We start from the raw sequence: 27778 nt of genomic DNA, 5'->3' as shown, positions 1-27778 counted from the left end.
TGAATCTCATATCCCTTTCCTGGTTCGCACAAAGGTGCTGCCTGTCCTCTTGAACCCGGTGCCCTGGGACAGTCTGTCTGCAGCAAACTCTGACATCCGCAGACAGGTCTGTGTCCAAGCGACAGCGCCCTGCTTAGCTCCCCCGGGGTCTCTGCAGATCTGTGGAGTGGACTGGGGTCACCATCGGCACGGGAGGAACTCCACAAGGGAGACATTTCCTGGACGGGTTCGTTTCTCTTTAGCTGACCCCCCCCCCCCCCCCCACCACCAAGCCCTGTGATTCATGCCCAAGGTGCAGGGAGTGTTTTGGAGCAGGTGTGGAATGCTGGGAGCTGAGGGTGATAGTGCTACATACATACGTGCACTTATCTCTGTTCTGTTTGTATTTGGGAGGTTCTGGGCCAAACCCAGTAGTGCTCAGGGGCTGCTCCTGGCTCTGTGCCCAGAGCAGTGCCCAGGGGGCCTTGTGGCACCCAGGGTCAAGCCTGGGGTGCAAACTTGCGTGCAAGCCACGCCTCCCACCTCTCCTCACTATCTCCGTGGTGCTGCAGTGACTGACATTGGGGAGTGTTTCCCGGGCCAAGCCCTGATGCCAGCATTCATGGGCTGTCCCCGCAGCCCCGCTCGGAGCAATGTAGCTCTGCAGAGATGACGCACAGTGGGACGGGCACTGGCAAAGACCCTGTCTGTCTGGAGCCGAGAGGACGCCGGACACTCTCAGCAGCCCCGCCCGAGCGGCCCCCTTACCTGCGCAGGGACTGGAGGCAAAGCCCACCCGCTTCCGCGCTCGGTCGAAGACCACGTAGAAGCCTTCCATGACGGTGGCCCCGATCACCAGCGCGTTGCTGGACGGGGAGATGCCGAAGCGGTAGCACTCGTAGCTCAGGCTGGCCACCACCATGGGCTGGATATAAAGCTGCGGGCACACAAGAGGCAGAGTCAGACCCGGCCCAGGGCTGCGCCTCCCGCCGACAAGGGAGCACCAGGCAGGGCTGATCTGTCCCTGTGGGCATGAGCCCTACTGGGCAGGACGGATGCCCGGGGAAGGAGACTGTCTGCTATCGTCCATCCACCCCACAGCCCTTCATTGGATACTCAGTATGGTCCATGTTGGTTGGGGCGAGAGCACAGAGGCGAAGGCTCTTGTGATACATGCGGCCAAGCCTGATTGGACCCTCTCCCAGGAACGCATATGTCACCTGAGCACAGAGTCAGTGTGAGCCTCAAGCACTGAGTTGGGAGTGAATCTTGAGCACAGAGCCAAGAGTAAGCCCTGAGCCCTGAGTCAGGAGTGAGCCCTGAGCACAGAGCCGGGAGGGATGGTGGGGCTTGAAATCCACACCCCCACCAGAAAGAACAATCCGGTTTAGATGTTGTCCTCTGACTGGGCACACAAACCTCTGGGTCCCTGCTCTGTGGGGGTGAACTATTTCTGAAGAAGGTGCCCTTGGAATAGGAACCTCGCCCTGTGTGGGGGGTGCGTGAGTGGAGCTGGGTTCCGTCCCCCACACTCCATCTTGGCTTCTGAACCTCACCAGGACTGGCCCCTGAGCACAGCTGGGTGTGGCCCCAAAACAAAAGGACAAAATAAAAGGGGGCGTCTGATGAGTCCCATCTGCTGCTGATGCCCACTCGAAATGCCCCGTGAGCCTTTGTCCTCACTGCTGCTTCGTGGCCACCCGTGTCCACACTGGGATGTTTCCCGGCCCACGCGGTGACCTCACTGCAGGGCTCCAGTGCCTGGCTCTCCCCTGTCAGGGGGATGCAGGAAAGCGCCCCCATCCTCAGGACCACCCAACCTTGCCCCATGCCCTCTTAGTTCATGTCTTCACTGACGCTACCACGGCCTCTCCACGCAATGGGCAGAGGTGGGGCTGGGCATTCCTGCCCGTCCTGCAGCTGCCCGCGTGGTTCCAGTCCGGCCACCTTAGCCATTGTCCCTGGGACCGTGGGGTCAGGTGAGCACTGCCTGCATCAACGGCCCCCGAAGCACATCTCGAAGGGCAGGAGGGGTCCTGGGGGGGTGTGGAGGACAGAGTCAGTGTGGGGCAGCGGGAGGGACCAGTGCGGGGGGCTTCTCTGGGCAGGGGCAGGAGGAGCTGTTCACCCTGGGAGGACATGGCCAGGCTGACCTGGGGGTGAGGCGAGGCCAGAAGGGCTGCAGGGGAAGCCCAGGCCAGCGGCTCTGCAGCCCAGAGTCTGAACTTAGACTCACTGGGCAGCGACAGTGCTCTGGAGTCTGTTTCCCTGGCTGCACACACAGAGGCAGGAAGCGGGAAGATGGAGGGTCCTGGGGTAACTGAAGATCAAACAGAGATGAGACAAAAGCAAAGGGGGCGGGAGGAGGTGCCGCCTGTGAGAAGGGGAAGGTCTGGCAGGCTGGAGCATAGAGGGGCCGAGAGGAGGGAGCGGACTCAGGATGCTGCCCAAACACACGAAGGTTCTGCAGGAGACACACACACTACTCACACTCACACACACACACACACACACAGACTCAGACACGCACTCACAGGGATACACATTCTCACATAGGCACACACAGACAAGCAGATATACACACAGGTACAACACTCTTGTACACATACACACAGACACATACCCACACACTCACACACAGACACACGCATAGACACAGTCTCATACACGTGTGTACACACATATACACATACTCATGTATGCACACACAGAGACTCACCCACACACTCACACATAGACACATGCATAGATACATACAAAAGTCTCATACACATGTGTACACACATATACACACTCATAGATGCACACACAGACTCATACTCACACACTCACACATAGACACACATATACACATGTAAACTTTTATACACATACACACACTCTTATTCACACACATACGTGTTCTCACACATACATATATAACACACATTACTCATACAGACACACACCTACTTACATCCATTCACATATACATACACACACTCGGACTCACATATATTCACACACACTCTGTCACTGTCACTGTCCTCCCGTTGTTCATTGATTTGCTTGAGCGGGCCCAGTAATGTCTCCATTGTGAGACTTGTTGTTACTGCTTTTGGCATATCGAATACGTCACGGATAGCTTGCCAGGCTTTGCCGTGAGGCCTAGATACTCTTGGTAGCTTGCCGGGCTCCCTGAGAGGGGCAGAGGAATTGAACCTGGGTGGGCCGCGTGCAAGGCAAACACCCTACCCACTGTGCTATCACACTCACAAAATACACACTCACAAAAACATACACATACACTCACACTGCATACACACACACACACACACATTCTCCGTACCATAATACAAAGCATATAAGTACATGTACATACTTACATATATGAACTCACTCTTGTTCACAATACCACACAAGCACACAAACATGATTAAAGACATGCATACTCACACACACACACACAAACGCATGAAGGTCAGCTGAGGGGCAGCAGAGTGGGGAGCCCCTGGCCCAAGCCGCGAGGGCAGGACCCACCTGCAGGTGATCCCTGAGTGCGACGCCCGAGTCAGGCCAGAGCACTTCTGGGGGAGTAATGAAAATGACAGAATCAAATGGAAGAGAGAAAGGGTCAAGGAGGAGCATGGAGAACATTCTGGATGCTCTCGGGCTGCTTCTTGGAGGGCTGGAGCGAGGGAAGGAGCAGACGGGGAAAGAACCGTGACTCTGGTGGACAGACTCCCACACCAGGGGTCTAGGGGAGGCGGGAAGAGTGACCCGGGAGAGAGGGGTGGGGGTCTCCCAAGGGCTGGGGTCTCTACAGGAAGTTGGCGGGACACACCTGGACCAGGAGTGTCCTCCTGTCTCTACTCTTCCTGGAACCCACAAAGTGATAAGCCCGGGAGGGGATGGCAGATGGGGCCCAACCCCGACCGCCCTGGGCCTGGTGTGGACACTCCGTGCAGGACACAGAGGCTGACTGGGCCCCGCGGCTTCCCTCTGCCATGGTGACCCAGAGCCTTGTGGGATGGGGGTCTCCCCGAGAGCCCCCGAAAGTTCCATGCCTGGCACGGCGGGAGCCCCAGCCCTTCCCGAAGGCCGCTCTCGGTGACAGTCCCAGGGCTGGTGGCCGCGCGCCCAGCATGGTGGGGGGGGGGGGGCGTCAGGGCTCCAGCCGGGTCTCGGGGCCTGTGGCAGTAGCGCACCTGAGGCAGGATGGTGAGGCGGAAGGAGGTGCTGGCGTTCTCGCCCCGCAGGTAGATGGAGATCTTGGGGAAGTAGGACCACGGGCTCTCTGCGTTGGTCCAGCAGGCCAGCTGGGATCCCAGCCAGAAGCCGTCGGAAAATTCTGGAATCTGCACGGGAGCGGATCACGGAGCAAACGTCACTGGCCTGGCTGCAGCCTCAGAGATGCCCGCAGGGACAGACACAGCTGACCATGTTGGATGGGCATCTGCATTAAGGATCCGCCTAAATCACCCCAAAGGCTTCCGTCTGTGCTCTGGCATCAGCCATACCTGCAGGTGAGGACACCTGAGCACAGAGACAGTGGGGCTTGCCCAGGGCTACACAGCAAGGCGTGCCCTTCGGAAGACCCTATGATAGGCGTCCAGATCCCCCAGGCCCGGTGAGTTTGCCCTGGGGAGAGCCCTGGGTGTGCTTTGCATCCTTCTTCACGCCCCCCCTTCTGCTTCCCACATCGGCATATGCTTTCTCCTTCAGGAAGTCCTCCATGACTACATCTTCCTCTGAGAGGTGAGTATCCCACTGTGCCTCTTTCCTCCTTGACCCTCTCTCTGGAGCAGTTAACAGGCAGTGTTATTGGTGTGAGAGGTCAACTCCTGTTTCCTCTCCTCCCTGGTACCAGGAAAGAGTTTTGGCAAAAACAAAGGGCTGAGAGCTTCTCACGGGGATGGGAGGACGGACGATGTCACCAGCACCCGGAGTCAGCCGGGGACATGGTGGTGGGGGGATATGTGGTCTGGGCGGGGCAGGGAGTGGACATGAGAACTGGCTGGGCTGGAGGGGAGCGGGGGTGCTCGGGGAGGGGGTCTGTGTCAGGGCCATGCCGTGGAAGATCACTAAGGCCTGGGGGGATGCTGAAGGTGGTGGGCCCCGGGGTAGGCAGCTGGGATGTGGGGTTGGGTGTCAGAGGCAAGGGTGGATGTCAGGACCTGCCCAGGGGTGAGGTGGTGAGGAAGACTCCCAGAAAGGGGTGGGGGAGGCGGGGAGGAGTGAGGGGTACGAGGATGAGGCACAGGGCCTCCTGACTGCCACTTGGTGGACGGCTCTCCCCACCCCGCCGGGGGCAGACAGAGAAGCTAGGGTCTGCCTCCACCCATCCCAGGCATGGAGCGGCTTCTGCTTCCTCTTGGGGGTCTTGCTTTTGGGGGCTACACATGATTTCCAGGCTCTGTGCTCTGGGGTTTGCCCCTGCAGTGCTCGAGGGAAACCAAGTCGGTCTCTAAAACCAGTGTCCTGCATTTTTTTTTCTTTTTGGGTCACACCCAGCAATGTTCAGGGGTTACTCCTGGCTTTGCACTCAGGAATTACTCCTGGCAGTGTTCAGGGGACCATATGGGATGTTGGGGATCGAACCTGGGTCGGCCACGTGCAAGGCAAACGCCCTACCTGCTGTGCTATTGCTCCAGCCCCAGTGTTCCGCATTTTTACAAAAGTTAAGTCTCTCGGCAGTGGAGTCCCGGGAAGACTCCTGTGCTGGGGGAGGGGCTGCCCTTCCCCATCCCGGGAGGGGGCTAAGGCTTGGGCCACCCCAGGGCTCAGCACACACTCCCTCCATGGAGGTACACGCTCCACGTGGCAGAGGAGCACCCGTCCCTGCGCTGGGCCAGCTCCAGCCCACTGCCCGGTGGACACCCCAAAGCAGGAGGCATTGGAGGGCAGGGTGGGCACAGCGCCCCTAGTGGGCTCCTGTCAATACAAAGATCAGGCAGGGGTCAGGTGGCCCAAGGGGTAGGGCACAAGCCCGCAAGGCCCTGAGTTTACTCCCTGGCTGCACCCACAGCACAGGGGCCCCACAGCTATGTAGCCTGGCTCAGAACCGAGAAGGGGGCCTGGGAGGCGCTGCTCAAAGGAGACCAAAGAGCAAGCATGGTGGCCTCTCAGTGCCTGTACTGCAGACCAGGATGCCCCGAAGGAGAGAGTAAGAAGGAAGGTGCCAGGGCTGGAGTGATAGCACCGCAAGCAGGGCGTTTGCTTTGCACGCGGCAGACCCGGGTTCGATTTCCAGCATCCCATATGGTCCTCCGAGCACCGCCAGGAGTGATTCCTGAGTGCATGAACCAGGAGTAACCCCTGTGCACCGCCAGTGTGACCCAAAAAGCAAAAAAAAAAAAAAAAAAAGAAGAAAGGTGCCTGCCACGGAGCTGCCACAGAGGCAGGGTCTGGTGGGGGGCGGGGTGGAGGGGGGAGATACTGGGGACATTGGTGATGGAGAATGTGCACAGGTGGAGGGATGGGTGTTCAATCACTGCACGACTGAAACTCAATCATGAAAGCTTTGTAACTGGATCTCACGGTGATTCAATAAAAATAAATAAATAAATAAATAAATAAAAAGGGACCGTGGGCAGACGTGCCTTGCAGATGAGAAAGAAGAAGGTTCAGGCAGCTGGCAGTCCGGCGCCCCTCCCTCTTTCCCTTTCTCCCTCCCAGTCCGCCGAAACCCCCTTCCCAGCCTCCTCCCGTGGGTGCTGAAGTCAGAGCTTAATTTTAGAGGAGTCGCGGCTGGCGTCACCCTGCCTCGTGGCTTTCTGTCCCGGTGACTTCATGGGTGTCAGTGACAGTTCCGCAGGGGCCTGCGCTGGGGGGTGGGGGATGGGGGCACACATGCCTCTAGCGACACAGCGCCCACAGCCTGGAACATTCTGGGTCTCTGGGTTCTGCCGCTGCCTTTTCTGTGACAGAAGCACAGGGTGGTAGCCTGCAGCTCAGGCCCAGGCACCCTCCGGGGTCTCTGCTGTCCTGCCACAGCCCTCCCGGGCCTCTGGCCTGCAGATTCAGCCAAGAGCAGTGGCCGCTGCTCTGTACCCATCGTCTTTGTTCCCGCCACTCTCCCCCCCAGCTCCCTGTGAGTTTGGGGGCTCTGACGCAGAGCCTGTTCCCTGCCCGGCGACAAAGCCAGCTTCACCTTTGCCGGGAATCCCGGCAGGAATCGGCCATGCACGCAGTGGCCACGCATTCTGCAGGAAAGGGTGCGTTTGTGGGCTCCTGGCCTGGGGCTTCGTGACAGCCTCCCTGGAAGCCAGGTGGACCGGCTGAGACAGGAGCTCTGACCTGCTGAGGGCCCTGCCACGCACTGTCTCCCAGCCCGCCAACACAAGGGCACAAATCCTCACTCCAGCATTCAGTGCACGGTGGCGGCAGGAACCAAGGCTAATTCCACCCAAACCGGCCCACAAGACCTGCTGACTGGGGCACTGCTTTAGGCCCGGACGTGGGTCCCCCAGGAATCGGGCCACCGGGGGTCCACGACAGGGCCGAGAAACCACAATGACTGGCCCGTGGCCCCGTGTCTCCTGGAATCAGGCAGTGACTTCCAGGAGAATTAAGCCCAGCACTGTGTGGACGAGAGGCCACAGAAGGAAGGGCTCCATGCACGTGTTGCTGTCCTAGCCGCCCACACCCTGACTGCTGTTTACCTTCAAGGACACTGGTTCTGCGGCTCTGCCACGTGGCAGGGTTTTAATCTCCGGGAGAGGAAAACAGCTGCAGCCATGCCCAGGAGGGCCTGGGGCTGCTGACAGCACACACATCAGACCCTGACTGGCCATGCTGTCCCCTGCCCACTGCGGTGCCCATGCCAGGCCGCAGCCCCGCCCACTCACCAGGGATGTGCGTGCCACAGCCTCCACCACGGCGTCAAACACTTTCTGGGGCAGCCGCAGCAGTGTGGTCCCACTGTCCACGATGGCCTTGTCCGCATTGTACTGCAACAGGTGGGATGAGCACAGGACAGGGAACATGCCCGGGACCCCACTCGCCGCCCTCCAGAGCTCCCCATGTGGGCGGGCACCCTGCCACGGAGCCCACAGGGGAAGCGCCTTCTCCCACGATGGGGAGCGGGAGAGAATGGGCTGTGGGCCTCTGTGCACGCGTGAGAGGGCCTGGAGACACACACCACACACACACGTACCATATACACATGTGCACTCACTTCCCACACACCATACACACAGCTCGCAGTATGCCACATCATGCACACACGTACCACATACACACATGCATACGTGTACCACATAGCACACATTATACCACACACACGCACACACATGTATACACCATACACATATGCATACATATACCACACAGCACACATTATATCACACACATGCACACATGTACCATATACACATGTGCACACTTATACACAACACACAGCACACATTATACTTTCCACACACACCATACCTATGCACGCACATATACCACACTTACATGCACAAATATATCATACGCTACACACAGTACACATTCCAAACACACATACCACATACACACACCATACACTTGCACACACCACATATATACATGCACACATATCACATGTACACACTCCAAACACACATCACGCACACCTACCTACATCAAATGCACATCGCATGCATATATGCACACATTCCCACATATATGACAGATGTAACACACCAAGCACATATATATATATACACTCACACCAAGCATACAGCTCATATGTATGTCCTAATATCAGCATATACACTTTATATAGACATCACATGCACTAGAGCACACAAACGCCAAACACACGTATACACATATGTTCCTGCATTTGCTATATACACACATTTACCACACACATGCCACATACATGAATCCCCACAATGCACCACACACATATGACAGTGTCTGTGATATGTAGACATATCATATACAGTAACGTCTCCATTGGAGACTTTGTTGTTACTGTGTTTGGCATATCGAATACATCACGGGTGGCTTACCAGGCTCTGCCATGCAGGCGAGATACTCTCGGTAGCTTGCCGGGCTCTCTGAGAGGGGCGGAGGAATCGAACTCGGGTCGGCCATGTTGGCTGGGTGCAAGGCAAACGCCCTACCCGCTGTGCTATCGCTCCAGCCCTACCACACCATACTGCACAACACACATACATACCACACCATACATGGCACATCTACCCAAATACATACACATACCACCTGCACACATGTATACCACATGCAGGCACAGCACACGCAGGCACAGCACACACAGACATGCCACAAACACACTAAACTCACATGCACAGCATACACATAAACGGGGCACAGCACTCAAGTCCATACATGCACCCACACCACATACATCACACATCTCAGCACATCTCAAACTGCGCTGTACACACACCCCAAACTGCTAATGTACGCACACGTTAGCGCACACTTGCCCTGCGCCATCTGTGATTTTTCTGAGACCCACCGCTGGATTCACTGGGGCCCCTAAGAGCCTCAGCGAGCCCTGCTGAATGGGCATCGGGAACTGCGGTCTGCGTGTGGTGAACTGGGCCATGCAGGGTGCGGGGGGAGCGTGTGGCGTGCGTGGGACAGTGGGACGCAGGCGTGCTTGGCAGTCCTCCAGGAGAGGCAGAAAAGGGCCTGAGGGCAGCGCGGGCCTGAGAGGACAGGGTGGCAGGCTCCAGAACCTCCTGGAGTCTGTGTTCTGGGGAAGCGTATGCGGGACCAAGGGTGGAGCTGGGAATGGGGCAGGGCTGCAGTTGGCTGATTTCTTGTCTCTTGCCGGTAAGAGCTGCCAGCTTCAGATGCTCACACGAGGTTGTGCCTCAGAGTCCGGGATGGGGCAGCCTCCAGAGACATCCCCCCACCCCCACCACCACACGAACCCCTCCTGGAAGCCCAGTGGCTGGCAGGAAGTGAAGAGTTTTGGGCGAGGGAGTCTAAGGCCATATGAAAGGGACCGTATTACTGTAAGGAACCTCTGATCTGCGCCTAGATGAGCCCTCGGGGATTCGCCCTAGCCCCCTGCACCCCGCGTGCTTTACCTCCCTGCAGTCCAGGTGAAGGCTCTGGTCTCCGACCTCCAGCTTCAGGATCTCTATCTGGTAGTACCACTCCTCCTTAATCGGGGTGTACCAGATGTCTCCTGTGTACAGGCTGGGCTCGATCCCACCCAGGACCTGGGGAGGGAATTATTTGTAGGGGTAAGAGCAGAAACCTACAGCATCTCAGCAAGCCACGCAGCAAGGCACGGCCTCAACGGGAGCTTCCCCACCCTCCTCCCTCCCCCCTCCCCCGGCCTCTCCCCTGCTCTTGAGATGGGACAGAGGCCGTTCTCCAAAGATCAAACTGTAGGACGTTCCCCTCTCTGCAAGACACCCCCGCGGGTTTCTTAGGGGAACACGGAACATACAACTCAAAGGCAGCTCTGCAATATCGAGAGCTTGCCCCTAAAGAAATGCAGTAAAGTAGCAGGTTGCACAGAAGGAGAATCACTGAGTCCCGCAAGCAAGAGCGGACGCTTCCTGCGCCCAGATCTTTCTGGAAAGCAGGACAAAGACTATTCCCAATTTCCCAATTCGAATTGGTATTCAAGACCATGTGAGTATTCCTTCAAACCCTCGACTGCCCTGCCTGGGAGAAACGGAAATCAGAGACGGGGGTGGGCGAAATCCAGGCTGCGGATTCTTCCTGCCTCTCCACCCCCTGACACCCCCCTCCCCTTACCCCCAGACCCTGCAGAGCTCTCTGGAAGCCCCAGTGGAGTCTGGGAAGTGGTGAACGGGCAGTGACTTCCTGCCTCCTGGGTGACCCACCCCAGACGGCCCTGGTGGCCTCCCTCCGTGCTCCCCCGGGGCCCCACGCGAGAAGGGCCCACCCACCTGCGACCTCGCCCCTTTATGACTAAAAGATACCCACAAGACTACCTCCGTTGGTACCGGTGCCAGCCACGGGCAGCCCCGCTCCGCACATCTGCATGGAGAAGACATCTGGGATTCCCGCCTGGGTCACCAGAGAGTCGAAGAATGTCTCCAGGGAGCTGGAAGGCTGCAGGAGAAGGAAGGCAAGGGACTCAGCGAACCCAGTGTAGACAGAGTGGTTGCGCCAGTGTAGATGCAGGCAGGTGGGCCATGATGACATTTTGTTTTGGTTTGATGCTCAGGGTCAGTCCTGGCAGGGGTCACCGTAAGGAATGTCGGGGATGGAACCTGGGTTGGCCGCGTGTGAGGCAGAAGCCCTACCTGCTGATGACACACTTTTTTTTTTTTCTTTTTGGGTCACAACCAGCATTGCACAGGGGTTACTCCTGGCTCTGCCCTCAGGAATCACTCCTGGAGTGCTCGGGGGACCATAGGGGATGCTGGGAATCGAACCCGGGTTGGCTGTGTGCAAGGCAAACGCCTACCCAGCTGTGTTATCACTCCAGCCCTGATGACACACTTTTACATCTGACTTTTTTCATAAGCCAAACTGCCACCAAGCTGGTGATGAGAACTGGGGTCAACGGCAGGAGCACTGCCCACAGCAGCGGCCACGGCGGGAGGGGCCGAGGAGAAGCGAACTTTAGACCAGGAGGAACCGCGTCTCGCAGAGGCCTTCACAGCCCAGGTTCTCTTGTCCCATGTCGGGGGGGACGCTGCAGGGGTGCTGGGCCATGGCCAGTCTCACCCTGGGACACGGTGTGGTTCCACCTGAGGTCTGGACTCGGGGTTCAGTGTGAATCCCCTGAAGTCTATATGGGACCCCAGAGTGAGCCAGAAGCCTCCCTGTGTAGCTGTGCCCTGGGGAAGGGGCGAGTGTCTACAGGACCCTTTGCCTCTCTCTCGGGAGAAAGTCCTGGTCCTTCCAAGAAGGGAGTCCCAGATCCCAAACCCGGCTGGTCCCTCGGCTTGCAGGTTTCAGATGGGGGACTCTGGGGTGACACAGAAGCCACAGGAGGCCTCTGAGTCACGGGGGCACCTTCCTGTCCTGAAAGTGCCGTCTTCATGGGAGTGTCTGAGTTATGGACCGTCCTTTCCTTCTCCTGCCCTAAGGACTCCCCTCAGCCAGCACCGGCTAAAGGAATTCGCTTTCGGGGCTGGAGGTCATTTGCCTTGCACACGGCCAACCCGGGTTTGAATCCCAGCATCCCATATGGCTCCCTGAGCACTGCCAGGAGTAATTCCTGAGTGCAGAGCCAGGAGTAACCCCTGATCATCGCCGGGCGTGACCCAAAAAGAAAACAAACAAACAAAAAAAGGAATTCGCAATCTTTAACCTACTGAAACTGTAAAGGGAATGAAGGGCACACACCCACATGGTGTGAGCGTAGACCCTGCAGAAGGTTCCAGAAGCAGCCCTGGGCCCCGTGAGCGTGGCATGCACAGAGATACAACCGCCGGTGATTCGAGCTGGCCGGCACCCGAGAGTCCCTCTGGAAGCTGCATGGCCGCCCCTCATGGCTGAGCCTCTGCTCTTGTCTCTGACCCCCCCAGCCCTCCCGCCCAGCTCACCTTGGCCAGAGTGGCGTAGGCCAGGCCCAGGATCCCGTTCCACTTAATCCCCGGCAGAAAGAAGTTCTCGGACTCAGAGATGGTGGCCACGTTGACAAGGAAGGAGCGGTTGAAGCCTCTGGGGATGGAGACCACATCCTCCCCGACGGCGCCCGTCCAGCTGCCCTGCGTGTACTTGACGGTGACGTCAAAGCCCTTGGGGCGGAAGGTGCTGGACCTGCGGCCGGGGACAGAGGGAAGGGGCACTGGCTGTCCTGGGATCATGTCCACGCAGGGCAGCCTGGTGGCTAACATGGACGCTTGCCTTGAGCGTGCGGTCAGAGCCATGCTTGCCACTGGTCACCTGCACGGCAGGCAGGTGCTGGCCACCGCACGAGGGAGACACGGGGTGGGCCAGGGGCTGGGAGACAGGACAGGATAGGGCACTCGGGGTCAGGGGGCAGGATGAGGACGGGGGTAGGGCACATGCGCAGTATGTGCCTCACCTGGGTCCGACCCCCAGCACCTCCTGGTCCCCTGGCCATTGCCACGTGTGGCCCTGAGGTCCTCCTTGGGCACTGCCCAGTGGCCAGGCAATGTCCAGCTCGGCTGGCTCTGACCCCCTCCTCGGACTCTAGTGCTGACCACTGCAGCTGGCCTGGACTCACCAGTGGGCCCTCTTTGGGGGGCCCTCGCAAGAGAAAGGCAGTGGCTGAGCTGTGCCCCTGGGGGCACTTCCTGAAGCGGGGTTCTACCTGACTGTGCTTATCTGTGACCCCAACAGCCAAGTCCAGTACCCACTGGGCCGCTGGCCTGTGGCAGAGGGGCTGAGACTCATCCATACTCCATGTCACGGCTGAAGCCCGAGGCGTCTCCCTCAGGGCCCACACGCCCCCCCCCCCCCCTTGCTGATGACCCCCAAGTTCACATGCCTCCCTCCGAGAAGCCAGGTGGGGCCCGTGTGAGAGACAGTGAAGGTTTGGGCCCCGGGTCACCCCCAGGGTGTGGACCTACAGTCTCAGCCGGCCAGGACACCCCAGAGACAGGACCAGGTGGGGCGGGGACACTCCAGGCTGGGGTTTCCGGGACAGGCCAGAGCCACCCTGGGGGCTGGGGGCTGAGGACTGTGCAGGGGATGGAGTCGGGGAGGGGTAAAGGGAGGGGATTGTAGGTGGCTCTACTGGGCCTGGTGTGGGGCCAAAAGAACATGTGGCCTTGGGGGGCCCTGGGACCAGCAGACCCAGAAGTGTCCCATCCCATCCAGTAATTCTTTGCTTTTGTTTTTGGGTTAGACCCTGCAGTGCTCAGGGGCTACTCCTGTCTCTGCACTCAAGTCACTCAGTCCTGGCCACAGTCACTCGTGGCTGTGCTCAGGGGACCATGTGGGACGTTAGGGATGGAACTTGGGTTGGCTGTGTGCAAGGCCAGTGGCCTCCCTGCTGTGGAATAGCTCTGATCTCACCATCCAGTAATTCCTGCACCCATCTGAGGTTGAAAACCTAACTGGACCATGTATAGCACGGAGTCCATGGGACAGCTCCCAGCCGCCCTCAGGAAGTGCCCCCGGGAAGTTTCTCTGTGAAGTGCCCTCTGGAAGTGCCCTTGGGAAGAGCCCTTGGGAAGTGCCCCCAGGAAGTGGCCCTGGGAAGTGCCCCCAGGAAGTATCCCGGGAAAGTGCCCACGTTCCAGTGCCGGGTTCCTGGGCCATCTGCTGTGTGGAGGTCTGACCTGTGCCCCACCAGGAAATCCTGACACACACAGCAGGGGCTGGTGTAAGGCTCCGACAGTCTCCTCTAGGGCCAGGGAGCAGAGTCATCCCAGGGATGCGACCACCTTTAGCTTTCGTATCTTTTTTTGAAATTAGTTTTTTAAATTTTATTATTATTATTATTATTAAATCACCATGAACTACAAAGTTAGTTACAAGGATATTTATGATCGAGTTTCTGGCACACGTTGTTCCAACCCATGCTGTCCCCAGTGCCTGTGACCCTCCAGCACTGTCCCCAGTCCCCCCCCACCCCACCTCTGCGGAAGGCACGTTTCCACTCCTCCCTTGTCCTAATTTACACCCCAACCCCCACTCCAGCTTCGGCTGAGACCCGGCTCTTGGTCTTCCATGTATCTCTCTTAAGCTTTGAACATGTGAATGTTGGGGCAGGAGGGAGAGTGCAGAGGGAAGGCAGAGCCTTGCATGGAGCCAACATTTGTTGGATCCCCAGCACCACCCAGCAGGCCCAAGCATTGAGCATCACCCTCGGGTCCTCACACCCAACTGTCTGCCTGGTGGGTTGAGAATTGCTGGAGGGCCAATTGAGTCCCACTGAACAGTCCTTAATTCAGAGACCGTGCTTCTGGACAAAGAACTGTGTTCTGTTCTAAGCCACTGTATTCTATGATAACAGATGCAATGCCCAGGGAGAGGGAAACGATTCAGTCAGTTAGGGTAAGACCATACAAAGGAATATTATACAGCACAAAAAAGCAATGTTCTAAGACATTTTCATTGACTGGAAAAATTTAAGCAAAAGGAAGATTTGTGCATATGGCAGAACCTTTATTAAAAGTTATTTTTAAAATAAAAAACCCTAATACACTCAGCACAGGGGGCTGGAGTGATAGCACAGTGGTAGGGCATTTGCCTTGGATGTGGTTGGCCCGGTCGAGCCAGGTTCAAATCCTTCACCCCTCTCAGAGAGCCCGGAAAGCTACTGAGAGTATCTCGCTCACATGGCAAAGCCTGGCAAGCTAACCATGACACATTCGATAAGCCAAACACAGTAACAACAAGTCTCACAATGTTACTGGGCCCACTCGAGCAAATCAATGAGCAATGGGAGGACAGTGCTACAGTGCTACACTCAGTCAACTCTGACAGGTGGCATTTGGGAGGGGAAACACTCATTTTCATGAGTAGTGGGGTACCCCTAAGTTTACCTATTCTCTGGGTCTCAAGAAATTTCCATAAATCAGGCACTGTGCTTAACTGCATTAGATTTTGAAGGACTAGCATTTCCCACATTTTCTGTGAAATGTGTAACGCATTTCATAATCGGAGAGAGAACTTATTTTTAAAATGTCTGGCAGACAAACTTTGGAGACATTTAATTTATTCTCACTTCGAGCAGGATATAAAACACAAAGCATGGTTAATAGCGACGGGCTCTTTTGGTTCATCTATTTACTGTCTGGATAACACTCAGGCTGGAAAGTGAGCTCAGCACTCGGGGTGCTGACAAGAATGGGCACCCCTGTCTCCGGCAACTCAGCAGTCACACCCACAAGCCACCGCTGGCTGGTGCCAGATAATCCCGTCATTGGCCACCATCCAAGTTGCATGTCCTTCTCTCCCGGAAGGGACCAAAACATGACGCTTGCCATAACCATGCCGCTGGACCCCGTGCCAGGCTGTTTCACTCGGGCCGTCCCAGAGGGGGATCGGTGAGACCCCTCCCCGCCCCAAGGGACCCAGCCCCGGCAGCCGAAAACCTCCAGAACTCAACCACCACCGTGCTCACAGCCTCTCTCCACTCGTTCTGGCCGAGCGTCAGCCACGAGTGGAAGCTTTTCCTGGACCTTGTGGTTGCGACTCTTCCTAGGACACACCCTACCCATACTCCAAGAGCACTGTACCACCTTCGCTGGGATTCAAAGTAGGAGGCAACCAACCTTAGTGGGAAATATTACATTATTTCGGTTTTGCTTTGGAGCGGGGATTGAAGTTCGGGATGGAGACACTGGAAATACGGTGGTGGGAAGGTGTCATGGTGGTGGGATTCGTGTTTGAATATCAAATGTAATCAAATATTGTGAATTACCTTATAAAAATAAAATAAAATAAAGAATGGGCAGAGCCTAGGCAGGGGTTGGGCCGTCACAGGGTTCTAAACATGAGGGTGGGGTTAATGCTGGATAGGGAACCCCCCATTCACGCCACAAAAATACTGATTTATTCAGCCTTGTTGGACGTTGTGAGGGTCAGCTTCAGAAATAGGAACATGCTCAGAGGCTGGGGCCAAGGCCATCCCTTAGGGCAGCACCAAGTGCCGTTCAACATACTCTGTCAGACCCTGGCCTCCCCAGCACACAGGCACACGATTCCAGGGCCTCAGGCCAGTGCAGACAGAGCAGGAACAAACTTCAAGGAAAGATCTTTCCTCTCCCGAACACGCATGGGGGCCGGGGGCAGAGGCATCCGTGGGCGACTCTCCAGGCCTGCTGGCCAGGCCCATGTTCCGGGTCAAAGCGAGAATACGGACAAAGGCTCCCCCCCTCCCCACTCCTCCTCTGAGCCAGCGAGGGAACATTCTCCGTTTGGAGGGTGGATGACGGGGCCAGTGGCATAGATGAGGAGCAGCCGCCAGGCAGCTCGCGACACACTTGAAAGCAAAGCAGCCAAAGCCTCCCAAGCTGGATCCCCAATTACCGGGAAATGTTCCAGGAAGCAAAGAATCCTGAATATCCGAAGCAGGGAGGCACGGAGCTGCTCCGCCAACGCCCCCAGGAGCCTTATTGTCACGGAGCCTGATCAGAGGCGAGTGAGCCTGGAGCACTGCAGGGCAGGAGCCGGCTCAGGACAAAAGCACTAGTCAGACCTGGAGCAGGGATGGGGATGTGTCGGCTTCTATGGCTGTCCCTGAGCAGAGGGCCGCGGACAAGGCTCGGGAAGGAGAAGCTGCGTCTGGGAGGGTCAATGGGGGGAAGGGGCCGCACGGGAAGGCCACGCATGGGGAAAGGGCTGAGGGTGGGAGGGGAGCGAAGGAACGGGGTTGCCCCACCTCTGCGGGTACGCAGGAAAGCACTGCGGAGAGAGTCCTCTCCAGGAGAGAGGCAGCTTGGAGCGAGCTGGGTCCCTCAGCAGAGCTGCGGGGTGGGCCATCAGCCCAGGGCTGGCCGGGACACTCTGTCTGCCCACTGGGGTGTCTCCTGATTTGCTCACAAAAGAAATCAGGGAGGTGGGGAGGCCCTAAATTAGCAGGTGGGAGGTCTCGACCACTGACCCCCCTCAGCCTGGGAGGTTCCCACAGAAGCCAGGAGCCCAGAGCCCCAAACACTCAACCAGAGTCCCCACTGCACCAGCCTGAGGGCCAAGACCACCTGGCAGAGAAGCGTGTATGGCGGGCCAGGGGGCGGGGACATGAGAAGGCTCTGCACCCATACTGCCATCCCTCCACTGCAATCTCAGTCTGTCGGCAATGGGGGCTGGCCACAAGGACCAGGGACCCCTGTCCATACCAAGGAGAGCGGGCAGGAGACGGCCCCCCACAGGGCTGATGCTGCACAGACCCCCTGACTCTGATGGTGGCACTCTAGCTCAACACAAACACAAGTATCTACAAACACAAATACACACACACACACACACACACACACGGGCCATGACTACACAGAGATGACACACTCAACACATGCATGAACACAAATGCACATGTATACATACAGCTCCCTATAGACAACATTTCTACAAAACACAAACAGCCACGTATGTTCACATAATCACGTGTATACACACATCTGTACATAATGTAGACACAAGTACTCAGACATGCAGCATCCTACATGCATACATGCAAATACACACATCCACACAAACAAATACACAATCAGATACACAGTTATATAAAAATGTATTCATACATGTCTACATACACGAACATCATAAATATATTCATACATACAATATCACAGCAAATACACAGACACATATGTATGCATACACAAATACAAACACATGCCCATATACACGAAGAAACTCACACATGCAATGGACAAATAAATATACACAAAACTGTACAAAGGCATCTACACAAACAACACGTTGCACAATACGCAGACACATTTACACCTACACACATGAGCATGCACGCATAGACGCGTGCCCACACACAATCACGCATACACACATAGCATCCACACAAACATATGCGCACGAACACAAACACAGGGGCTGTCTTGCCCTCATGGACCCTGAGGTTGCTCCTTGGTGCCCTAAACCCAGCCAGGCCCGTGGGGCTTCTCACTCACCGGTCGCTGTCAAAGAAGGACTCGATGTAGGCGTCAGGGGCTCCAGCCACGGCGAAGTTGCTGCTGCCCGTGTCCACGAGGATCTGCAGCTTCATTGTCCGGGAGGAGAGACAGACAGACAGACGCCAGTCACTCAGGTGAGGCTGCTCTTGGAAACAGTCTCTTTATGGTGATGAACTGGGGCCAGCAAAGTGCCATGGGGGGAGCACTGGAACGGAGCCCTGGGAACAGCTGTCACCCGGGGGCTGGGGCGGCAGCCCAGCATGGAGGGTGCTGGCCTTGCTCCTTTTCGATCCCCGGCACCCCACAGGATCCCCCGAGCACCACCAGGAGTGAACCCGAGCGCAGAGCCAGAAGTCAGCCCTGGGCACTGCTGGGGGTGGCCCCCAAACAAGGATGTAAAAAGCTCTGGCATGGAGATCTGGGGGCCAGGTCCGCCCAGGGACTTGTGGGCAGGGCCGAGGTGAGCCTTCGATTCACCCCGACCCTCCTCCCCTGGGCCTTCTGGGGAGCGGCCTGGGCTGTGGCTGTGTCTTGCAAGGGTCTCCCCTGCTGCCTCTCCACTGGACACCCTGAGCACACCACCCTCCACCCCATACCCCAGCCCGCGGCCACAGGCATTGCCTCCAGTTTCCAGGAGGTTTCAGTGACATTCCATAAAATGTGCAAACTGAGCGATGCCGCCTCCCGCCACGCCAGGCTGACTTCATGGGGGGCACCTGGGAGGGGGAGGGCAAGTCCCTGGCCTGCCCCGACAGAACACCGGCAGCTGCAACTTCCAGGACTCAGTCTCCAGCATGCTCATGGCCGACCTCCACGGGCTTGTTGGGGGGCCCTCCAACCCCCACACGAGAATGAACCCACTGAAAAACCCAGGTAGGCGGGTTTTGTGACTGAAACCTCCAGGTTTGCACAGAGTTGGGAACGGGTTCCTCCCCCCATCTTGCTGTGCTTCCTGCTTCCTGGCAGCCATGCCCACAAACTGCCTCTGGATGCCACATAAGTGCATTAACTGGCCATGATCCAGAGACTCACAGATAAATCTTGGAAGAGTGCAACATGCCACAGAGATACCTCCGGACTCCAAAGTCACCATCCAGTTAAAAATCTAACTACAGCTCTAGCACCTTATTCAAAATTTTAGAATCCCTGGAGCATGTGGCCACTTTCTCGGCAGTGTGGTATCTCATACTTTATGCCACTGATATACCAAGAGTAGCACACAACATTTGGTGGGGTGTGAAGCAGAAGGCAATTGATCTTGATCTATCTATCTATCTATCTATCTATCTATCTATCTATCTATAGGGCTGGAGCGATAGCACAGCGGGTAGGGTGTTTGCCTTGCATGCGACTGACCCGGTCGACCCGAGTTCAATTCCTCCGCCCCTCTCAGAGAGCCCGGCAAGCTACCGAGAGTATCTTGCCCTCATGGCAAAGCCTGGCAAGCTACCCGTGACGTATTCAATATGCCAAACACAGTAACAACAAGTCTCACAATGTTACTGGGCCTGCTTGAGCAAATCGATGAACAACAGGAGATCAGTGACAGTGACACACATATATATATGCACATACATATATATTATATATATATATATACATATATTAGCACAAGGCTCAACCTATAACAACATGCTAGTGATCTCTCATCCAGGGGCTTAATGACTCCAAGGTGAGATACAACAATTTTCACACACTTCTCCTCTAAGGAAACCTTTTTGATTATTTTTAGTGGATTATTCATAACAAGCAATACAAAATAAATTATTTAGCATCTGCCTTTGGGTCAGGCTTGGGGGGTGGTGGGAAAATTAGAAATAATGGTGGTGGGAAGGTGTAAAGGTAGTGGGATTGGTGTTGAAATATTGAATGTAATAAATGATTGTGAACAAATTTATAAAGAAAAAAAGAAAAAAACCCCTGCAAACTCTCAACTTTTCAAGTGTCCCCAAACAGAAGCCAGAAAATCTGACATCTCTCGCCCCTGCCCCTCCCCCCAGTCCTCCAAGCTCCAGAGTCTGTCCCTCAGGTTCCCGCTCACTGGGCTTCACTTGGCCTCCCTGGGTCCTGGCCGGGACAGCAATGCTGTTCCGTATCACGTGACTTTGCTTTCCCAGGAGTGGCGAGTATGGCTGTTTGTGTGACAGGATTCTGGCCTCTGCCGTGTGTCTGACCATCTTCCCGCAGCCACAGGGGAGAAGACTCCACCATGCACCGCCCATGCATCGCCCCCGGCAGCCTCATTTCCCGATGCACGTTCTGAAGAACCAGGCTACCACAGACATACCTGCAGAAGTCACCATGGGGCGCTGGCAGGCAGGGGACCATACGAGGATGCGTGCTAGGCCAGCGCCCTCCCTGTGGACAATCGCTCCAGCCTCCCCGACTCTTTGGTTTTCAAGTTGTTGTGAAGTTCACATGGGTGGGAACTTAATGGTAATGCTCTTGTAGAACAGGGTCACAGGCAGATAGATCTGCCCCTGCACAGCAGGTAAGATCTAAGATCTGTTCCTGCACAGCGACCCAGTAGGGAGTATCTGGAAGCATCTGACAAGCACCAGGCATCCAGCCTTGAGTCTCACCCCACCCCCCAAGAATTGTCACCTCCGCTTAGCGAGTCATTCCTAACTGCAGCATCTAGCCCTAATTGGGATTAGGCCGGGCAAGGCAGAGTTGGCAAGGTGATAGGACAGGGGGCTGGGGCGATAGCACAGTGGGTAGGGCATTTGCCTTGCACATGGCTGACCTGGGTTCGAACCCAGCATCCCATATGGTCCCCCGAGCACCTCCAGGAATAATTCCTGAGTTGCAGAGCCAGGAGTAACCCCTGAGCACTGCTGGGTGTGACCCAAAAAGCAAAAAACCAAAACCAAAACAAAACAAAACGGTGATAGGTCAGTAATGCTAAACTTTACGTGATTGGACCATCCTCTAAAGCCGAGACCCTCTATAGAATATGTGTGTATTTGGCAATAGAGTGAGCGGCCATTGGCTGTCTCCTCGAGTGGTTTCTCCACACGCCCGTCATCCTTCACTCCATGTCTGCCTGGACCCGGTGCACAACATGTCTGGGCACATTAGGGAAAAACTGTTCCCCAACGGCTTTGATGCCCACATGTCACTGTCCTTTGATGCCAACACGTCACTGTCCCTTCACCACCACTCCAGTGCCCAAGACTCTCCCTCCTCCCCCTCCCCCTCCCTCTTGTCACTCCTTGTCCCCACTTGTCCCTCGTCCACCCGCCATGGTTTGTGACCTCCATCCTGCGAGCCCAGGCGGGGTTATCAGGCGTCTGTTCCATGCTGGTCTCTTGCCAGCTCAGGCGAAGAGAAGCTCTGGTGCCCGCCCTCCATCCTGTCTGTTTCATGTAACACGATGCCTCTGGTTTCATCCTTAGTGGCACCTTTCTGGGTCAGATCTCACTGCTTTTGGGTGAAGCAGGCTGGGTGATGGGAAGAGGTTTCTGTGTGTCTCAAAACCTGCTGGAGAACTCTACTGGGGGCGGGCAGGGTGGCCCTGCACGAGGCTGATGCTGGCTGCCCCCACCGTGCTGGGCCCTCTGAGCATATTGGGAGTGACCCTGGGCACATCGCCAGGTGCGGTCCTGGGCCAGAAGCTTCTCTCCCTCCATCCTTCTCCTGGTCCCGCTGCCACTGCCTGAATTACAGTTCCATTCCCCACGGCACTGGTGATGGCAGCCTCTGACCTGGCTGTGCTGGTTGTGGGTCTTGGCTGGAGGTTCTGGTGGGGGACGGGGACACTGAGCCCACCCGGGGGCAGGCAGGGCCCTGTGTGCTCCCTGCACCAGCTCCTGGCCGACTTCCATCATTGTTCCATAAACAGGTGGGCTATTCTTCTGGGGAAGAACAGGAGAGACTGTGCTTCCCCCCCTGCGTGCAGAGAGAAGATTCTGGAAGCGCAGAGGAGAGGCACTCGGGCCGTCACAGTGCACTGGCCGTGCTGTGGTCAGCTGTCAAGGGACAGTGTGCAGCCTCTGGGCAGCAACAAGCTGCCGCCTGCTAGCCTGGTCTCAGAAGATGACCTGTTCCCCTGGAGCGAGGACCTGGGACAACAAGGACTGAAGTGGCCTCGGAGTAGCTGGCAGAGGCTGTGGACACGGGGGGTGGGGGGTGGGGGGGGCGGGGCCTGTCGCTGGCCAGAAGCTGCTGGGAGACTTGAGGGCCCCCTCTGGTCCTGCTGGGCTAGTGTATTCTGGGGGCCTTGAACCCTCAAGGACCACACAGATGCGGCAAGCAGAGCCCACCACCACGGCCTTCTCTGAGCGAGACAAGAGTCGGCAAGAGCTCCCTGCAGCCAAGCTCTACTCGCCCTTGCTCACGGCCGGGTTGTGCTCTACTGCGGTGGTGCCTGATGGTTCCTGGGAGGAGGCAGCTGCAAAGAAATGCCTGTGAGCTTTTTCTCTGCCCCAGGGTGGGCGCCCAACAGGGCCAAGTGCCCAGAGAAGCCCCCATGGATGGGCTCTGAATCCCCCAAAGTCAGCATAGCTCTGGGACCTGCTGCCTAGGTAAGGGTTTGCCTGGAGATGCTCCGGCAATGCTGAGAAATCTCCCAAGTCTGGAGTGTGGGGTGGCAGGGCCCAGAGCCTGTGTGGGTGGGCTGCAGGGCAGGGATGCCTGCTCCCCCGAGGGCATTGTTTGCTCATGTTGCTTCGACCACACTGACGAGCAGAAATGACCCTGGCCAGCGTAAACTATCAGGGGCCCGAGTCTCAAGGCATGTGGCATGTTAGATGCTCCACTTGCTCCAAGCAACCTCGCCTGCCTGCCTGCCTGCCTGCTTTCCTTCCTTCCTTCCTTCCTTCCTTCCTTCCTTCCTTCCTTCCTTCCTTCCTTCCTTCCTCCCTCCCTCCCTTTTCTCCCTCCCTCCCTCCCTCCCTTCTCTCCCTCCCTCCCTCCCTCCCTTCTCTCCCTCCCTCCTTCCTTCCCTCCCTCCCTCCCTCCCTCCCTCCCTCCCTCCCTCCGTCCCTCCTTCCCTCCCTTCCTTCCTTCCTTCCTTCCTTCCTTCCTTCCTTCCTTCCTTCCTTCCTTCTCTCCTTCCTTCTCTCCTTCCTTCCTTCCCTCACTCCCTCCATCCCTCCATCTTTCCCTCTCTCCCTCCCTCCTTTCTTCCTTCCTTCCTTCCTCCCTTCCTCTCTCCCTCCCTTCCTCCCTTCCTTCTTCCCTCCCCTCCCCTTCCCTCCCTCCCCTCCTTTTTTCTAATGTTATCTTAATTTTTTTAATTGAATAGTCATGAAATACACCATTACAAAGTTGTTCATGATTGGGTTTCGGTCATACAATGATCCAACAGCCGTTCCTCCACCAGTGTAAATTCCCAGCACCAATGTCCCCCATTTCCCTCCCACCATCCCCCACAGTGCTCCCCTATTCCTGCCCCCGCCTTCCTCCGTGGCAGTCACTTTTCTTCTCTCTCTCTTTTTGTACATATTGTTTGCAACACAGGTACTAAGAGGTCATCGTGTTCAATCAGGGTGTTCAGTATTTTTATTACCTTTCCCTCTTTCCCTCCTTCCCTCTCTTCTCTCCTTTCCTCCTTCCCCCCTTCCCTCCTTCTATCCTCCTCTCCTCCTCCTTTTTTTTTAAGGGAGTGCTGAGTACCAAACCCCAGTCCTCACACCTGCGAGGGCTCTGTGTCCACGCCCCCCTCAGCTAGACTCATTCTTCAAGGAGGGAAGTGGTTCCGCTTGTGTCCAAGCAACGCACAGTTTCCCCTGGACTCCTGTGACTGCCTGCGCCTTGGAATGTCTGGGGCCTCAGTAATCCCACCCCGCAAAAGGAATCCTTGACCTTTGGCAATTGTTTCGGCCTCCTTTGTCCTCCTCTCCCTGGAATGTAAGCCCGTGGGCTGGGAGAAGTCTGGCTGTAACCGGAGACCCCTCCTCACTCAAGCCAGGAAGGCTCAACATTCTCAGGAGCTACTTTATGTTCCCCAGATGAATGCAATCTTTCTATGTCTGTCCCTCTCTTTCTGACTCATTTCGCTTAGCATGATACTTTCCATGTTGTACCACTTGTATGTAAATTTCATGACTTCATCTTTTCTAACAGCTACATAGTACTCCATTGTGTAGATGTACCAAAGTTTTTTTTTAACCAGTCATCTATTCTCGGGCAGAATAGCCGAGATAAGTACCAGGAAGTTTACTTCATGACTTGGAGGCCAGCCGCACACGCTAGGGGTAAAGGCAGCTCAGACAGAGAAGGGAGCACCAAATAAAGGGTGTTGGGAAGATCCTCCCAGGATGGGAGATGCGTGCTGAGAGTAAACTATAGACCAAACATGATTGCCATTCAATGACTCTTTTGCAAGGCACAGCACCCAAAAGGAGAGAGAGAACAAAAGGGAATGCCCTGCCACAGAGGCGGGGTGGGATGGGGGGTTAGGGGTGGGTGGGAGGGATACTGGGATCATTGGTGGTGGAAAATGGGCACTGGTAAAGGGATGGGTATTCGATCACTGTATAACTGAAACCCAAGCACAAAAATTTGTAAGTCTACAACTGTACCTCATGGTATTTCACTAATAAAAATTAAAAAAAAAAAAAGATTCTCAGGAGCTTTATTCTCGGGGCATGGATATGAATGGAATCGGTTTCTCCTTAGAAATCCCCAAACTGCACACAATGGTCAGGGAGAACAAGGCAAGGGACAAAGGTCTCAGATGTAGAGTCCACCTCCCACTGCGGTCCTTCACCCCGGGACTCTGCCCCTGTGTCTCGAGAAGACCTGGGGAAGGAGATGCGGAAAGGGGGACCTGACTCCTCAGTCTGTCTCAGCTGGGGAAGCTGAGCGAGAGACAACAGCCCCCTCGGGGACAGGCACCCACCATGAGGCGCAGGGACCCAGGAGCGCTGCGGCTCGTTCATTAAGTCCCACCGCACGCGGTGCTGGGCCAGCTTCCCGCTCCCGGCCAGCCACAGCTGCGTGTCCCTGCCGCTAGCTATCCTGGTCACTCTGGCAGCTGCCCAGCAGGAAAGGCCAGGGGCTAATCAGGCTGACCTTCTACCTCCTCACACACAACCATTGTCCTTGCCATCATGGCCCAAACCAGCCCTTTCTGGGTCCCACATTCTCTCCCCCCGCCCCTTTACATATCCTGCCAAGGTCCCGCCTACCTTCACACATGCCCCATCTACCCGCCCACCGTAGAGGGCCAACCACAGAGGGCGTTCCAGGCCACAGAGGCCCCTCCCACCCCCATTTCCAGGGAAGCCCAAGCTGGCATCCATGAATGCCCAAGTCATAGGCACCACAGGGTCCAGCTGGCCGCTCCTTTGTCCACTTGCAGGGTAAGAGAGAAGCAGCCCCAACAGCAGGGAGGCCTTTGCCTTGCATGCGGCCCACCTGGGCTCCCCGAGCCCCACCAGGAGTAACTGCTGAGGGCAGAGTCAGGAGCAGCAACTGAGCATGAGCATCACTGGATGTGGCCCCCAAACCAAAATAAAATACAATAAACAAATCTCCCCCACAAACAAGGCAGCCCCCAGAGAACGGTACTACTCCGGGCTGTGCAGACCAGCTGACCTTTCCCCAGTGCCAAAGATGCTGCGGACAGACACTTTTTTATGCTGATGGCAGGCCCGAAACTTTCCTGCCAGTTACACACACACACACACACACACACACACACACACACACACACAGAGTCACTGCTCTACAAATGCCCCATCTCAAATGGTGGAACTAAAGTGCTCCTGGTCCCTTGGCAACGCCCCCCTCCCTTTCCCCCCACCACAGCCTGAGTTTCTGAGTCGTGTCATCTTCCTGGGCCCTGCTCCACACACAGGTGACAGCCCCCGGGAAGAACACGGGGAGCAGCACTGAGTCTCCCACAGGGGAACTGCCCGAGGCCTTGGGAGCTGGGGACGCAGTCACATTCACAGTAAGGGGTTGGCCTGGACGTGGGGCTCTGGGGTCTTCCCCCCCGCCCGGGGCAGCCGCACCCCTGGGTGTAGTCCCACCGGGCGCTGGCCCCTGTTGTCAGCGGCTGCCTCCCTGCGGCTTCCCTCACCCTACTATGAGGGTGCTGGGGGTGGGCAGAGATCCATCCTGGTAGTGGGGCCCAGGAGGATAGGTGGGAGGAGCAAGGTGAGGGTCCTGGCGCCTTCTCTAGCCCCCCTGTCGCCACACACCAGAGAAAGGCAGAGGGACGCTGAGGCTATACGACTGGCCAGGGCACATTTTTGTGCCTTTCTGAACACTGCACTTCCACCCACCTACACACACACACACACACACACACACACACACACACACACACTCGTTGCCGACAGGGGTGGGCTTGCTCCTTCTTGGCCTTCTCTACTTTCCTTCCTCCCGATGACCCATGGATGGGCTCAGAGGCCCCTGGTCACACCCGCCCATCACCTCCCCATTCTGCCCCACCAGCCCGCGGCAGCGTCCTCCCTCAGAGAAGCTGCAGAAAGAAACACCCCTGGAGCTCCCCGTGAGACCGTCCTTGGCTCAGCCCCAGCCCAGAGTCCTCCTCTTGCAACGGCCTCCCGGCCTGCTCCTGGCCTTCCCCGCCCGGTGCTGCCACAGCTCACTGGACCCCATCTGTCACTCTCAACACAGGGAGTCCGCCAGAAGAACTGGGCAGTGCGGGTCAGCGCTTTGTTTTCAGCACCACGGACAGCGTCTGGCGGTTAGCAGCTGCTCAGTGAATGTTTGAACTGCATGAAGTAGTTGGTCCCAGCCCACCCCAGAAGTGACCACAATGAACTGCGCCGATTCCAAATGAGGGTGAGGGTGTGTTCTGGGGCCACAGTGCAGCAGGTAAAGCACTTTCCCTCCCTCCACACAGCTGACCTGGGTTCCATCCTGGCACCCCTCCCCAGGCCCCCCCAAGCCCTGCTGGGAGTGAACCCCGAGCACAGGGCCGGGAGTCACCCTGAGCACGGTTGGTATGATGCCGAAATGTAAAAGAAAGAGAGAGAGGAAGCGAGTGAGCCACGCACGCTGCTGGTCACTCATGAACTGACCCGGAGGAAGGCCCCAGATGCCCTCGACTGCACGAAGACTGGGGGGCGGGTGGGCTTGATGAGCGACTCTCCCCACCTTGGGGTGCTTGGACACCATCACCTCCCATCCCACACACACCAAGATGTCACAGTGAGATGTCATGGAGCAGTTGCTCAGCAGAATGCGGAGTGGCTGGGCTCCCACGAGCTCTGACTGGACTAGACTGGACCAGACTGGACCAGATGGTCCCCGTGCTGAGTGCAGATGCTGCCCTCACCAGGGGCAGCATGGGGGCGTGCAGGGGGAGGGGAGACAGGGTACATTCAAAGGGCAGCTCCACCCACCGG

General features: G+C 56.7%; 1 protein-coding gene across 1 annotated transcript in view; it reads right to left on the bottom strand.

Annotated features, from left to right (window-relative positions):
• The window catches only part of BACE2 (beta-secretase 2), a 69313-nt gene that overhangs the window by 20438 nt on the left and 21097 nt on the right, over positions 1-27778 (bottom strand). Inside the window, exons 2-8 of the mRNA XM_056119514.1 lie at positions 18447-18535; positions 12444-12660; positions 10870-10998; positions 9996-10130; positions 7809-7910; positions 4167-4316; positions 748-916 (exon numbers count right to left, since the gene is read on the bottom strand). Coding sequence (XP_055975489.1) covers positions 748-916; positions 4167-4316; positions 7809-7910; positions 9996-10130; positions 10870-10998; positions 12444-12660; positions 18447-18535 — 991 coding nt within the window. The remainder of the gene's footprint in view (positions 1-747; positions 917-4166; positions 4317-7808; positions 7911-9995; positions 10131-10869; positions 10999-12443; positions 12661-18446; positions 18536-27778) is intronic.

The sequence above is a fragment of the Sorex fumeus genome, unplaced genomic scaffold (assembly GCF_029834395.1).
Source record: "Sorex fumeus unplaced genomic scaffold, SorFum_2.1 ptg000041l, whole genome shotgun sequence".
NCBI classification, from domain to species: domain Eukaryota; kingdom Metazoa; phylum Chordata; class Mammalia; order Eulipotyphla; family Soricidae; genus Sorex; species Sorex fumeus.
This window is presented reverse-complemented; position numbering and strand designations above follow the sequence as displayed.